This window comes from Vicugna pacos, chromosome 4, assembly GCF_048564905.1.
Source record: "Vicugna pacos chromosome 4, VicPac4, whole genome shotgun sequence".
In the NCBI taxonomy this organism is placed as follows: domain Eukaryota; kingdom Metazoa; phylum Chordata; class Mammalia; order Artiodactyla; family Camelidae; genus Vicugna; species Vicugna pacos.
Window position 1 is genome coordinate 48,576,406 of NC_132990.1, and position 15,927 is coordinate 48,592,332.

Below are 15,927 nucleotides of genomic sequence, written 5' to 3' on the forward strand. Positions count from 1 at the left end.
TACTGCTTTTCGAAGAACTTGCTTTTTCGCCTCAGTATTGTGTTTCATCAAGAGTGAACTGTGAAGAATAATTCAGATTTACTTGGATATTTAAGGTATAGATGCTATTCTGTAACTCTGTGCATGATCTTCTATCATTTTCACACACAGAGCTCTAGTATCCAAGTTTTGTATCAAATGAAAGCTACATTCAGTTCTATTTTCTGCCCTACTGAACAGGAAATGTAGTAGGCACGGATAATCCAAAATAATTGGCTAGCTTTTGGCATGCATTTTTGTACTTAATTTGACTAGAGCATGTATGGCTGAGAATTCAGAGGTACTTAAAGGATTGAGCCTCTTTGGAAAACTCAACCTGAGATAAACCATATTTTTCAGACTTTGGTGTCTTGTCCCACTCTTTCCATTCTTTCCAGTTCAGGAGCCCAGCAAAGAAGATAGTGTCTCCTTCCTACCCTTCCTTCCTTTCCCCCACACACCTTGTGGTAAAGGTACAGAACAAGAGGCCATGAGGAAAAGAACGTTTTTATTTTTAAGAGAATAACTCAAGGTCATGTGGGAACCCTGGAAATCATTTCCTTCTTGCTTGAGCAGTGATATCAACAAGAAGATGCCCAACTGGGTGGTGAAAAGTCTGGACTTTTGAGATTGAGCCCTTCCTAAAGTGGGAATCTATAGTTCTGGGAGCTGCCAAGGTCAAAGCAACACAATGAAAACCTACTGGTAGCATTTTGTACATTCATAGAACCATTCGTATGAACCTTTGTATCTCCACATTCTCCGTAGACTGTGAGGTTGAGCTTGTACCAGCCAATCATGCAGGTCATTGTCTGTACCGTTCCTCTATTTTCATGATGGCTACCTGACTTCCTCTTGAGTCCATTGTTACAAGTGTGGTGTCCAGAATAAGGGAAGTTCATGATATTGCTGTAGTTTGTGCTGGGCAAGCCTCTCTTGGCATTTTGCATTTGGTTTTGAACACCTCACCTTGAGGGTCAGTGACAACTTGAATTATGTCATCTAAAGAAAGGGCCAGAATGGTAGAGGAAACTGGAAAAGAGAAAACTTGGAGAACAAAAATTGTTGATAATAGGAATTATTCAAATTTCTGAAAGGCTCTTATACCAAAGAGGAAATAGAATTGTGACTGTTGGTAAAAATAGTTAACATTTTTTGAGGGATTACTCTATTTAGATGATGTACTAGGCACACGACATATGTTACATACATTGGAAGGCCGGTGCCATCTCTGTTTTACAGATGATGAAACTGAGGCTCAGAGAGGTATAGTAACATGCTCAAGGTCAAAATAACATGGTTATTTTGTGATGTAATGATGAAAAACAAGGTCTAATTCCAAAGCCTGTTAGCTGTCAGATTGTACTGATTCACAGTGGGTAGGGATCACAGGAAGACAGACCTTAGGGGACAGGAGGAAGAAGCTAACCATCCCAGCTATTCTGAAGAGGAAGACTAAGCAGAAAGTGAAACATCACTTATTGGGGCTGTTGTAAAGTGCATTTTTACATTGGGAAGATGACTTTAAAATTACATTTCTTATGATTCTCTTCCCATGTGATTTTCTGAACTCCTGTTCCAGGTCCAGGCCAGATCCTTCCTGCCTTTTCATTCTTGGGGAACCTTGTTTGTTCTGAGAACCCATCTCTGGCCCCATCTATGATGATGTCTCATCACGGAGGGATCAGGATACTTGAATAATTTGTGTCCTTAAGCAAAATAAAGTTTGTGTAAAGGCTGTCTCACTTCTTTTTAAAATTGTGCTTTGCTAATAGTGTTGGTATAGTGATGACTGTGCCAGCATCTATGGCACCATCATGAGGGCTCCCTGGATTGGGCTAAAGCCAAATATAACCTGGGGGACAATATGTTACAAGTCTGAGCCACTCTTTTACCCAGTCTGTTGTTCAGCCACTGATTTTAGGTGCCTAGGTGATTGCTCTTTGATGCAGATGCCAGTCCAGGTCTTGCAATAGGGAAGGAGAATACAGTCTCTTGGCTGCACAACAGAATTGTAACAATGGATCAGATGAGGAAGGGGCTGGGAAGGGCTGGGAAGGGAGCTCATTGTCTTCTTGAACTGCTTATTGTCACCTGCTTATATCTTTTAAAATTGTGGAGAATCTTTATTCTTACCCAAGAGTTTGACAAACGCATGTTGTTCTTACATGTTGGTGTTTGATTTTACAAGGTAATTATGATAATTTAAAAATTTCAAAGCCATAGCTATTTTGTAGTTTTTTTGTTAATAAAGTTGATAAAAATTTTTTTGTAGCTTATTCTCCTTGATGAAGATTGTGTAACGGAACTCTCTGTACATCACAGAAACAACAAGCAAACAATGGAGGATTTAATTTCATTGGTAAGAAATACAGCATGAATTTGAGAGTAGAATCTTTTGTTTCCTCATTGTTCTTCATTTTACTAGTATATTAAAAATAGTATAGCATTTGTCAGACCTATGATTTTTATCATGGGTGTAAAATATTGTACTTATTTTATATTTATGTATGATTTCCACTCAACTCATTTCTGGTGTCTGCTGGATAGCCTCTTTAAAAATGAGATTGATCAAAGAGAATTATAGTGGAAAAATATTAAGAAACAGAACAAACGAGTCCAGAAAATTGACAGAGCTCCAGTTTTAACTACTTTAAATTTTCTAACATGGAACTGTGATTCTGCTGTAGAAATGAGGTAAACAAACACAAAGCAGTTTTCTTCTTACCTAAAAGCCATCCTTTTAGCATCACATCACCCCCAAGCTTATGAACCAAATACCATGAAATTATTATCATGATTTCTGGTGTTGGATCATTTTAGCTCTTTCAGCTGCTTAATCTCTAGATCACACATGTGGTTTTTTCTAGAGATAGAGACACTCACAGCTGTCTCTGAGTACAATCTAACGTGATGGGCAGGGATCGCACCCAGCTTTGCTCCTGGCTCAGTACTAGGTCTCTCTTCACCTATGAATTGTATTTGTTTTTGTCTCTTTTCTAACTTAAAAGGTAAAGGCTGTAAGCAGTTTTTTTTTTCTTGTTGTTGTTTTTTGTTTTAACTAACCAAAGCTTTGCTAAGCCACAACTTTTTTCAGTGAGAAGGAGATATAAAGGAATTCTTTAGAATGACATTAGTCTTTTGAATGACAATTCCAGACAAATGGAATAATATGTCTGGAAAACAGAGTGATAATTTACTTTTTCATGAAATGGGAAGGAATGGCAAGAATTGGGAATTGCTGCATGATGTATCAGGTCCTTAAGTCTTTTACAGTGAAAATTTGAAGTTTCCACTTAAACAAGTTAGAAAAAATTGCATGACTTTTTCTTTGGGGTAATCTCTAATAGAAAACTATATTTCAGATTCAAAAAATTTCTTAAAAAATTTTATTATGGAAATTTTCAAACATCTATGAAAGTTGAGAGATTAGTAGAGTAACAGTGATTTTTCCGTTACTCATTATCCAGTTTCGATAATTATATTAAGATTTTGGCAATTTTATCTATATCCCAACATCATGCTCCATCTGCCCTTTTAGGCAAGGGTATTTCAAAGTGCTCTCATATATCATGTCATTTTATCCAGAAAAAATTTGGCATGAGAATCACAAACTTTTGAAATTTGAATCTTAAAAGTAACATGCTCAGAATTTCAAGAATCATTGAAAAACAAGTCTAAAATAGTTATCCTTTATGTCATCTGCGTGTAGTTTTCAAACTTAAAAGTGAAATGGAAATAGGAATAGGAATTTTCTTTACTTCTGATACAGAAAACAAAATAATGAAGCTTGTTATTATTTTTTGAAGATCTCAGTTATTCTGCAAGCTAGACATGACCAACATCAAGAATGCGTGAGGAAAGTTACAATTTTTCTTCTTTTGTACTCTTCTCTCATTCTTAAATGGCTGTTTATACTTAACTTCCAGTCCTCTAAATGAATAGAGTACATCTTTTCAACTTAGCTGAACATTGGAATCTCCTAGGAACTTTAATCCTAATGCCTAAATCCCACCCCAGAGGTGATGAATTCATTGGTCTGGGGTATGGCCTAAGCGTAAGAATTTTTTCATAACTTCCCCGACAATTGCAGTGTGTAGCCAGGAGTAGAGAAGTACTACTCTAGATTCTCACTATTCAAAGTGTGATCTGGGACCAGCAGCATCAGCATCACTTCATGCTTGTTAAAAATACACAATCTCTGATCCCACCTCAGACCTGCTAAAACAGAATCTGCATCCTAATGTACTCTGAGTGATTCATACGTACATTAAAGCTTGAGAAGCGTTGGTCTAAGTCAGTAGTTCTCAACTGGGAGTGATTTTGCCCCTCAGGGGACATTTTTGGTTGTCACAGCTGGGATGTGTGTATATGCTAATGGCATCAACACATTGTGAGTAGAGGCCAGAGATGCTGCTAAATATCCCACAGTGCACAGAATAGCCCCTGGCCACAAAGAAGTATCCAGGTCAACTCTCCATAGCATTGAGGTAGAAAAATCCTGGTCTGGATAGCCTCAGAGAATTCACATTGGTCCTAGGTACTTTCCAGTTTAAAGAGCCTCAGGAAAACCAGGTTTGAGGTTAACTGTGGTCTGTCATATTTTTTTCTAGTATCTTGGGAGCTCTGCCTTTACTTTTTGGGCTTGCTAGACAGGACAGAGAGAGATCAGTTTAATGCGATCCGTGCTGGGTATGGTGCTGCTGATCTTTGTGTAAAGAGAGAGAAACAATATTATTCCCAAACATTCAACTCATGGAACTACCACTTTTATATTGTATACATGAACGTTCTTAAACTGGGTTGTGTGCCGAAGTGAGAGTTTCACGTGTCTCATGATTTTCTGCTGTCTCATTGTGGCCCTCTTGAAATTTCCTGCAGTGGTGCTAGAGCTTCTACCCCATTGCTTTCCTTACTTTCCCCTTTCTGCTAGCTGTGAGTGGCTCTGGATTGTGAAGCAGCCAGTCCTCTGGTGGGGGAACTTCACTGAGGGTCACATGTGCACACGAGCCTGCAGACCAAGACAGGTCCTTTACCCTCACCCCTGCAGTGCAAATACCCATGTATTCCGGTGGTGGAGATGTAAAGATTGAGGGCCTCGGGAGCACGTCAGGGGAAGGATAGGGGGCCACTCCTCAATATCTCAAACCCTCTGTTCCAGTAGTTGCTTCTCCTCAGCCCAGGTGCCTGGGCAGCTTTTTAAACATTTGGCCTGCCTGAACAATAACTAGGGATTTTAAAATGTTTTTCATTTTCTAGAAATGGAATGTTCTTTGTAACAGGTAAACCTACTGCTTTACTTTCAGGCCTTTGACTTTCAAAAGAAGGAGCTGCCTAAAAGATAAGGAAGACATTGGTTGTGTTAGACTTGTAGATTGACATCATCCGAAAAGCATAACTAATGTGTTGATTTATCTTTTATGAAAAAACACAGAACTCCCCTGTGCATCTTATCATAATAAGTAGTATGCAGTGGCTATTGCAAAAAAAGTTATAAAAAGGGTGCTTTTTTGCCTAAGGAAAAAGAGAGTTTCCAGGATGATTATAAAACTCCCAGGCATGCTTAGAAAACTCCACCTAAAACTCTTAGCACTGTCCAGGTATTGCTTACAGTGCCCAGGTTATGCCATGTTTGACAAGCAAATGGCAGCTGTTTCTGAGCCATTGCTTCTAATCATTTTATGGCATCTCTTTCTGAAAGGTAGCTATCACACATGAGACCATAGATGTGGGAGGTGCAGAAAAAACCAGTAAAGTAGCTTTTGGAAAGCAGAGAGTAATTGTAACTATGTAGTTTTCACCCAATTCCCAAGTACCTTTTCCATGAAACCTTTTCTGTCCTTCCTCCCCCCAACCTTACCTGGATTAAAGGCAACATTCTATGATAACTTATCACAGTGTTATACTTCTCCCACTAGATTGATAGATCCATTATGTAAATTTCAAAGCATATACTATGATTGTGGCCACCTAAAACGTTAACTGATAAAACTTACTAGTAAAATCAGAGATGGTAGTAGACCTCTTTGGATCATGTACTTTGTGAGAGATAAATAGCATAAAATATTACTCAATATTAAAATTTAACACTTGCAGGGCAGAGAGTCTCATAGTCTTATTTGGAAACTTCTAGCAACATTATTTAGAAACTTTCAGTTATATATGGTGGATTGAACAGATATGTATACATCCAACACTCCTAAAGCCTCACTAAAATAACAACAAAAGAATTAAAAGGCAAATAATTCACAATGAAGAGAGTAAAATAGCTGAGTGACAGCTGACCTAGCATTTTGGAAGAAAGCTGAAAGCAAAGTACCTGCAGTGGGAAAAAGCAGTAAGGAAGTTGATTGGAGCCCTAGAGCTCCAGAAAAGCTCAGGAATCAGAGTTACTAGGAACCTCTGAGGTCAGGAAAGTGAGCAGGGTGGAAACCAAGGAGACTGGTTGAAAGTCTATCTTAGGAGCGTTTAGACTGCTAGGTCCCTTTCTATACCTTGTGTTGCATGACAGCCACTTCTCCCCCACTCTAGCAGAAGATTGGAGACATTGAACAAGAGTCACTCTTGTACCAGACACAGCTCAGGTGGGGGTGATGAACCATTCTGAAATAGATGCATGGACACACACAAGCCTCTTATTGGACAGTGAGCCACTGCCTCTAGCTCCCTTACCTCTTCAACTCAGAGAATATTGGAACCAGGATTTTATCCTAATTGCAGTGGGGGTGGGGAAAATATTGGGAGACTCATTTTAGGGAAAAGCCAAGAGAAAAGACGTACTGTACCCATGGTTTGAGTTCATGTTCCTGTCTCTTCACCTTAGAGAGAAGCCCCCAAGGTGATGAGCAGCCCCAAACTACACATAGAGCCTTATTTAGCTAGGTAGTATGATCTTTGCTTTCAAATAGATAGACAGCCAATAATCACCAGAACTTTGAGGATACCCTCTAACATGAAAGTCAGAGATCAAAATAAATGGTGTGAGAGGAGAAGGGGAAGAAAAAGTAAAGACACTCAGAAAAAACAGATAATATAGTAAGTGGAAGAAATGGCTAAGAAATGATGATTAATATTCTCAGAGATAAGAGAAGCTATTTCTTAGAGGGGAGGGTATAGCTCAGTGGTAGAGTGCATGCTTAGCATGCTCGAGATCATGGGTTCAATCCCCAGTACTTCTGTTAAATAAAAGTAAAAATAATAATAAATCTAATTACCCCCCCAATTTTTTAATTAAAAAAAAGAGAGAAGCTATTTCTTTTTTGAAATAGGAATAAGATGACTAAAAAGGAACATTTCAAGAGATAGCTTGAATACTTAAACTGTGACCACAGAAATGAAAAGCTCAGTAGAAATGTTTGAAAAATGAAATAATGTTAAATCTTACAAAAGTAGAACCTAAAGACAGAGATGCATGGCGAGGAGAGAAGGGGTGAGAAAGTTCCAACATACACATAACAGAAGTTGCAGGAAAATAAAACAGAGAATAAAGGGGGGGAGAAACCATCAAAGAAAGAGTGTAAGAAGAAATACTCCAGAAATGAAAGATGAAAGATACGAGTTTCTAAGAATGAAGGGACTTAGCTAGGGCTTGGCAAAATGGATGAAAATAGATCCATACAAAGGCCTGTTTTAGTGAAATTTCAGAAAACTGGGAAAAAAGGCGATCCAAAAAGTTTCTAGAGACAAAAAACAAAAGATCATACAGAAAGGCTTGAGAATCAGAAAGACTTTAGATCAATAACTGTACTAGAATTGAGAAGACCATGGAACAATGTCTTCAAAACTGTGAAGATTATTGTCAACCTAAAATTCTGTACTCAGCCAAACCAGGATCAAGTGTGCGGATAGAATACAGTAATTTATCAGACATGCAAGATCTCAGAAAATTTACCTTCCATCCATCTACCCTCAGGAAGTTACTGGGGGATGTGCTCCACCAAAACAAGGAAGTAAACCAAGAAAAAGGAATACTCAGAATCTAGGAAACTGGTGATACATTGTAGGATAGAGGCGACTAGACTATCTATCCCTAGACTGACTGTTGAGTTGTAGACACAAAGAAGCCAGACCAGAGTGGAGGATGAGGAGGAGGACCAGAGGGAGACAGAGGAGGAGACAGATTAGCTGATATCTGTGTACATATTGAGAGGAGATGAAGAGTGTTAGAGAGTGTGGAGTTAGAATAACTGCTTCTTTTTTATGTTTTTTTAACTTCAGGAAAAAGCTATAAAAGAAGGAAGTGCAAGGATAGCACCCTGTGTGGCTTAGTTGCAGGGCTGATGTCCAGTCAGTATGGCCATACAGATTATTAAGATTAGAATATTTATATACTGATTGGTATATAACTACTACTCCAAGTGCCTTCCCTGTTGCCCTGTTATCTCCCATGGGCCTCTGCTACCTCCCTCCAGTCCTGCCCCATATCCAACAATTAAAAGGTTAATAATGGCATGGCAGGGGTCCTCTAGGACCCTCTTCACCTCTTGGCCTCTGTTCTGATTGGTTGGTGTCAGAGTACTAATTAAATTTATTGAACATTACTTTTACTTAGTTGTAAATACTATTTATATAATCATAATTATTAAATATTGATTTAACTAAAAATTGTGATAAAATTATAGTAGGAAGATGCAGGGAAGAGACGTGTGTAGGGAAGGAAGGAGTAGAGCTGAGTTCTTATTTTCTATAGTAAGATAAGTAATTAATTTAGAAATATGGAAAAAATAGCTAAAAGTATTTCAAAGTGGTGCCTTCTGGAGAGTGGAAATTGTGTGTAGAGGGGTGTAGTATAGGGGATTGTTGTTTTTCATTATATGCCTTGTAAAGCTAAACATTTTCCTAAAAATTCTGAATATCTGTTACATTGAGAAAAATTTTAAATAGAACATTATTTCAAAAAACAACTTTAGTCTTCTAAACTTGATTTTCTTTTTCTCCAGTGGCAGTATGATCACCTCACAGCTACTTATCTTCTGCTCCGCGCCAAGAAGGCTCGGGGAAAACCTGTTCGTTTAAGGCTTCTTTCTTCGTGTGGACAAGCCAGCACTGCTCCGGTCACAGACATCAAGGTGAATGTTAGAAACTTTGTGGGCACCTACTGCTTTTGCCATGTGCCAGCCCTCTTCGTGAGTGCACATAGACTAGGAAGGTTAACTTTGCTAGTGTCAAGGAGCCAGAGGAAAGACATTTTATGATTTAAATATTTTTGATGATGAAAATAGGAAATTCTGAACTGTTTAATTTTTAATGTTAACATGGCATTAAAAAAATTCTACTTTCCACTTTTTTTCACAAAAGTAATTTCTGATTGTCATAGAACGATTTTAAGCCACAGATAAGCTAAAGGAAAATAGAATTTACCTATAAACCTATTACCTGTAGATAATATAATTTATATTTTGCTGTATCTTTCCAGTCTTTTTTTTCAGTATGCTTATTTATATAATTAATGTACATGTAAGTGCTTTTAAAGGATACAGTATTATTGAATTTAGATAACATTCAAATTGTTGACAGTAAGACCTTTGAATATAGAACATATTATACTCTATATAACATGAAGTATTTCAGCGAATATTTTGATACTCATTTATGTTAAGAGTTTAGGTTGGTTGTTTTCAGCAGTAGCTATAGCTCATGCCACTCAAGTTCTTTGTATGAGTTGTAACCAAATTATTTTTTTCTCTTCTGTTGTTTTCGTCTCATTTTCCTTTCCTTTCAATGAAGAAGTTTGTGGATAATTTGGTCATGAACATTCAGAATGGTAGAGAAGCTTTACAAATTTGGAGGCACCCTGCCATTCCTAAGCGCTGGTATTAGCCTCTGTCTTGTGTGATTCTTTGTATCTCCATGGTTTAAAATTCTGCCTTCCAAACACTTTGCTGGATGGATGTGAAACTTCGAAATACAATTTTCCCTCCATTGATTCAGGTTGCATGGTTTTAGCACTAGGAAACTGCACTTATGCTATTCTCAGAGAGAAGTAGTTGGCCCTCTTCATGGAATCCAGTATAGCCCAAATGATTATGTGGCTGAGGTGATTTTTTTTTTCTTTAGATCTCAAAACTCTGTCAAAAAATGTTAAAATGCCATCTCTTTCATGATCTTTTGTTGAATCCCCATACCCCATTCCCAGTTCCTTTAACTACACATTTAGAGCCCTCTTTTTGGCACTTGTCAATCATGTGCTGCAGGTATAGTGGGTCTTATGTCCCTGCCAGCCATAACTTGTCTTCCTTCTCTCTCTAGTTGGTCTTTTGACCAAATGAAGAAGTTTGGGGATATGCTCAGCAGTGTGGCAATAACTCACCCAGTATAGTGGGGCTTAGGGAACCCAGGTTTGGAGATGCATCTGTAGAACTGGACAGATGTTTGGAGAGCCATATGGAGGGGCCTTGCCATGAAGCAAAATGAGAGTCCTTAGAAGCATCTGAGGCAAGGCAGAGGAGTGACTATTTAGGTTTTGGTTTGTTTTTTTTTTGTCTGTTTTTTCCTTGTTTATTTATTTAAACTATTTAGGTTTGTTTCTCACTGTGGTCTTTTTTAAAAAATAGTTTATTTATTATTGTATTATTTAATTAATTTATTTTGGTGTAGGTGGAGATAATTAGGTTTATTTTTGGAGGAGGTACTGGGGATTGAACCCAGGACCTCATGCTTGCTAAGCATACGCTCTACCACTTGAGCTGTACCCTCCCCCTCTCACTGTACCCTCCCCCTCTCACTGTAGTCTTTTAAAAAGCTTATTTCATATTAAATTATAAGAACCTCATGGAAAAGTGATTACAAGCTCTTTTTTTTTGCAGCAATAAAACAGCCCTTAGGGCACAGAAGCACCAAAAAAAAAATTTGACTTCCTGTTTTCTGTATTGGATGGTGAGCTCCTTCAGTATACTCTCATTTGCCTCTGTTTCCAGGGCCTTGCCCTGTGCCTGTAATGTACCCTTTTAAAACTGAATCATGGTGGTGTTGTTTCTGAGTTCTTCTATTTTTGAATAGTCAAAGAATATGAGTCTAGAAGATGTGACCACCAGTGATGATGGTTATGTGGCTGGATTAATAGACTGTGAATGGTGTGAAGACATTACATCAACAGGTGTGGCTACTCCACAAACACCACAGGTTGGTTATTTTTATTACTATTTAAAGCAGAACATTTTGTCTCAATTGTAAAAATATCTAGGCTTTAACGTGAGATCTAGTTTGTACCTGCAAATTTAATGAATTTCTAAGCCACTGAAAATATTAATGGGAAATTGTTGGAATATGAATGAAAGGGAAGCCAGTTATTCTGAAGTTGAAGAAAGCCAAGATTCCATTTTGGAGTGCTTTACTGCTCTTTTTTTCTGTTCTCTTCCCTTCCCTTCCCACCCCTCCTCCTCCTCCTATCCCTTTTCTCTCTTCTCTGCTCCATCCCCTTTGTTTTTCCTGTCCTTTTGATAATATTATCATACTTGGGATTTGTTGAACTTCCTGGTTGTGTAGGTAATGTTTTTCTCCCACTCTCTCCAAGGGACCATACAGACTGCACGTCCTCCTCCAGCACTGAAACACAGCAGCAGCTGTGCATGTTTCTACTTGGGGAAGCTCACTAGAGACTCAGAGTCCATAGTTTTTATTGGGGACTGGTTACAGAGGGACTCTGCCTGTGGTATCTGTCATAATTATAAAAATTTTAGACTTCCAGAATGGAATGGGTGTTCACCATAATCCACACTATGCAGTCTGTACAACCTGGTGCAGCAGGGGTCAGTGCCCCAGCCATACAAACACACTTATTAGCACTGGAAATGTTTTTTCAATTGAAGTATAGTCAGTTACAGTGTGTCAATTTCTGTGTACAGCACAATGTCCCAGTCATGCATATACATACATATATTCATTTTCATATTCCTTAGCATTGGAAACTTTTTAGGAAAGTTGTGCATAGCAGGTCCCCTGATGCAAGAGTTCAGGTTATATACTTAGGAGTGAAAAAGTATCTTCAGCCTTACCAGATAAGGCCAGTTTTTCCCCCAGAGTGGTTATATTGGTTACACTTCAACCAGCAGTATAAAAGTGTCCCTCTTGCTCTACATGCTTATTACTGCTTGACATTTTTAGTTATTTAATGTTTTTTAATCTGGTGAGTGTAAAGCGATATCTCACTGTGGTTTTAATTTGTACTTTTCTGATTATTTACATATCTTTTCATATGTTAATCAACCAGTGGTTCTTCCTGTTTTATGGAATAGTTATTTTGTGTCCTTTGCCTATTTTTCTATTGGATTGTTTCTTTTTTCTTGTGATATTAAGGAAGTTCTTAATTTAATTTTAATTCTAATCCTTTGTTAGTTATGTGTTCCAAGTATACTGCATGAGTTTTTCTCTTGTCTTTTTACTTTGATGGCAGAAGTCATTAATTTTAATGAATTAGAATTTGTCAGTATTTTCCTTTATGGTTTATAATTTTTGTCTTAAATGAAATTCTTCATTTTCTAGAAGACATAAATGCATTCACATATATTGCTTCCAAAACTTTTAGAACTTTTCCTTTCACATTTAAGTCTTTAATCTATCAGGAATTAATTTCTTATATTAATTGTGTGGTATGAAGTAGGGAACCAGTTTTTCCATCATATAATTGGTTGTGCTAGTGCCATTGAAAAGTCCATTCTTTCCGCACTGATCTACAGTGGCATTTCTATCATAAATCAAGTTGTCATGTGTCTACTTCTGGGCTCTTTTTAAATTTTATTGGTTTATTTGTACCAATACCATATATCTTAATTTCTTTAATTTTTTTGTTGTTCTTTTTGGGGGGGTAAATTATATTGATTGATTGATTGATTTTTTTAATGCCAGTACTGGGGACTGAACTTAGGACCTTGCGCATGCTAAGCATGCGCTCTACCACTTGAGCTATACCCTCCATCCCTAATTTTATAATATTTCTTATATTCAATTTCCTCCCATCTTATTCTTCTATAGGAATGTCTTGGCTGTTCTTGCTCCTTTGCATTTCCACATATATTTTAGAATCATTTTGATAAATTTTACATGCACCCAAAAATCGAAATTACATTGACTCTAAGATTCAATTTGAGGGTGTAGACCTCAAGTCTCCGTATCTGTAAATACAGTATACATCTCCATTTATTAGGTTTTAGTTAATTGCTTTCAATAAAATTTTATAAATTTCTCCCAAAAGACCTTATATATCTTTTACTAGATTAATTTTTGGGTACTTTAATAATTTATTGCTATTGGGAATGGTAGGTTTTTTTAAAGTCACATTTTCTAACTGTCTAATACTGGTATATAGATGTGTAATTGATTTTTGTGTATTGATCTTGTATTCAACAATTTTCCTAAACTCTTTTAAATTCTTTTTTGTGGAGAGGGAGGTAATTAGGTTTATCTATTTATTTTTTTTTTAATGGAGGTACTAGGAATTGAACCCAAAACTTCATGCATGCTAAGCATGTACTCTACCACTGAGCTATATCCTCCCTCCCTCTTTAAATTCTTATGGTTTGTATATTCTTTTGAGTGTTCTATGTAGAAAATTATATCATCTGTGGATGAGAGTTTCTTCCTTTCCAGTTCTTAAGCCTTTATTATCTTTTTCTTTTATTATGATACTTAGTAGTCCTAATATAATAGTAGACATTTTTGTGTTCTTCCCAATTGTAGAAAGATGCTTCTAATATTTTCTCATTAAAAATGATGTTTTTTCATTTTTCCTCCCCTTTCCCCTCCCTACCTCCCCTCCCTTCTCCCCCTCCTTCCTCTCCTTCCTGTCATTCTCCCTTTCTCCTTCCTGTGCACCTGATTCCATATTTTTCAGATTAAGACTTTTTTCATCTAGTCTTGGTTTGCTATGATTTGTTTAAAAATTATGAATCTCTATTGCAGAAAAAAGATGATATAGAATTCATCTATTAAGATAATCATCTGTTTTTTCTTTCCATTTGTTATATAGTACATGTTATATTAATAGATTTGATGTTAAACCAATCTTGCATTATTTACATAAGCCAAGTTTGGTCATGATGTATTACTGTCTTTTTTTATATGTTGCTAGGTTTAGTTTGCTAATATTTTGTTTAGATTTTTTTTCCTTTTATGGTCTTAAATGAGATTTGCCTATTTTTTCTTAGATGACTTTTTTTCTTTTGAAAACTTAAATTTTATTATTACAGAAGTATTACATAGATACGTTTATCTTGTGAAAAATTCAAACAGTATGGAACTATGTTGAACAAAGAGTGAAAGGCTTTCTTCCCCATTCTTCCATCCCATCCCATCTTATATTTATTGTATCTGATTGGTATTAAGATTAGACTAGTCTTCTAAAATGAATTGGAACATATTCTTTCTTTTTATTTTCTGGAATAGTTTTTAAGAGCTATTAATTATATTTTCCTTGAATGTATACCAGAACTTACTATGTAACTATCTGAGCCTGGAATGTTTTTTTGAGAAACTAGTCAACTACTGATTCAATTTCTTTTGTGTTTATAGGACTGTACAGTATTCCAATTTCTTCTGGTCAGTTTGGTGAATTTTGTTTTTCTAGTGTCCATTTTATCGAAGTTTTAAAATGTTTTGGGATAAACTCAATAGGAGGATATTATGATCTTGTTAATATCCGCAATATCTGTGGTTATGTCCCCTTTTTCATGACTGAAGTGTATTTGTTTATTTGCAGCTTTTTCATTTTTTGAATCAGTCTTACCAGAGTTTTGTCAATTTTATTAGTCTTTTCAAAGAACCAGCTTCTGGCTTTGTTGATTCTCTCTCTTATATTTTTGCTTCTATTTTGTTATTTTCTGCTCTTATTTGTCTATTAGATCAAGCTTATTAAATTCTATTTTTAAATCTTCTGTGTCCATGCTAATTTTTTGTCTGCTTGATCCATAAATTTGCCTTCTTGAGAATGAGATCTGTTAAAAATCTTCTAATGGGATAGTAGTTTGTCATTTTCTTCTTACATTTCTATTTTTGCTTCAAATGTGTGTGTGTGTGTGAGATATATATATATATATGAAGCTATATAATTAGCATATAAGTTCAGAATTTTTATTCTGCTGAATTCAACCTTTTATCATTTATAATGATCCTCTTTATTATTATTTTGTGTTTCTCCTTGAAGTCTATTTGTTTCTCTGATATTAAGGTAGCCATATTGATTTTTTTCATTGTTATTTGTCTGTTATACTTTTTCGTCTTATTTTCAGCCTTTAATGCCCGTATATTTTAGTTATATCTCTTAAAAACAACATAGATTTGGTATGCAAACTGAAAATCTTTGTCTTTTAAGTTGCAAGCTTACTAAACTTAACATTAATTTTGATTATTAATGTATTTATTGTATGTCTGCCATCTTTATTTTGTTTTCTATTTGTCCCACTTTTTCTGTATTTTTCATATATTTTTCATATATTTTTTCATTTTTCTGTGTCATTTTTCCCCTTTATTCCATTTGTTTCTGTTTCGTTTTAATATTTAATATTTACTCTAAACTTTTAACGTGTTGTTTAACTTAACCAAATGTAAAGTTAATCTGGATCTTTACATATGAAATCCTTAGAACACTAATCTGACCACCCACTCCTAGATTACATACTATTTATTGATGTATCTATTATTTTATAATATATATAATATTACATATATTGATATGTCTAGTAATTTAGCTGCCTATTTTTTTAGCTTTTCATTTTGAAATCTTTACGGGTTCAGAGAAAGTTACCAAAGTAGTAAAGGGAGGTCCTGTGGACCCTTCATTCATTTCTCGGTAGTTACATCTTGCATATCTGTGATACAATTTTTTTATCTCTATACGTTTTTAATTTCATAAATACATATTATTTTTAGAATGTAATACTAGTATTTGTTTTGATTAACTCACATTTTGGGGGGCCT

General features: G+C 36.0%; 1 protein-coding gene across 2 annotated transcripts in view; it reads left to right on the forward strand.

The window, feature by feature from the left end:
- Positions 1 to 15,927, forward strand: part of MELK (maternal embryonic leucine zipper kinase) — a 71,554-nt gene that overhangs the window by 41,285 nt on the left and 14,342 nt on the right. For both annotated transcript variants that reach the window (XM_072959741.1, XM_006204099.3), the window contains exons 11-13: positions 2,294 to 2,380; positions 8,958 to 9,086; positions 11,017 to 11,139. In XM_072959741.1, coding sequence (XP_072815842.1) covers positions 2,294 to 2,380; positions 8,958 to 9,086; positions 11,017 to 11,139 — 339 coding nt within the window. The remainder of the gene's footprint in view (positions 1 to 2,293; positions 2,381 to 8,957; positions 9,087 to 11,016; positions 11,140 to 15,927) is intronic.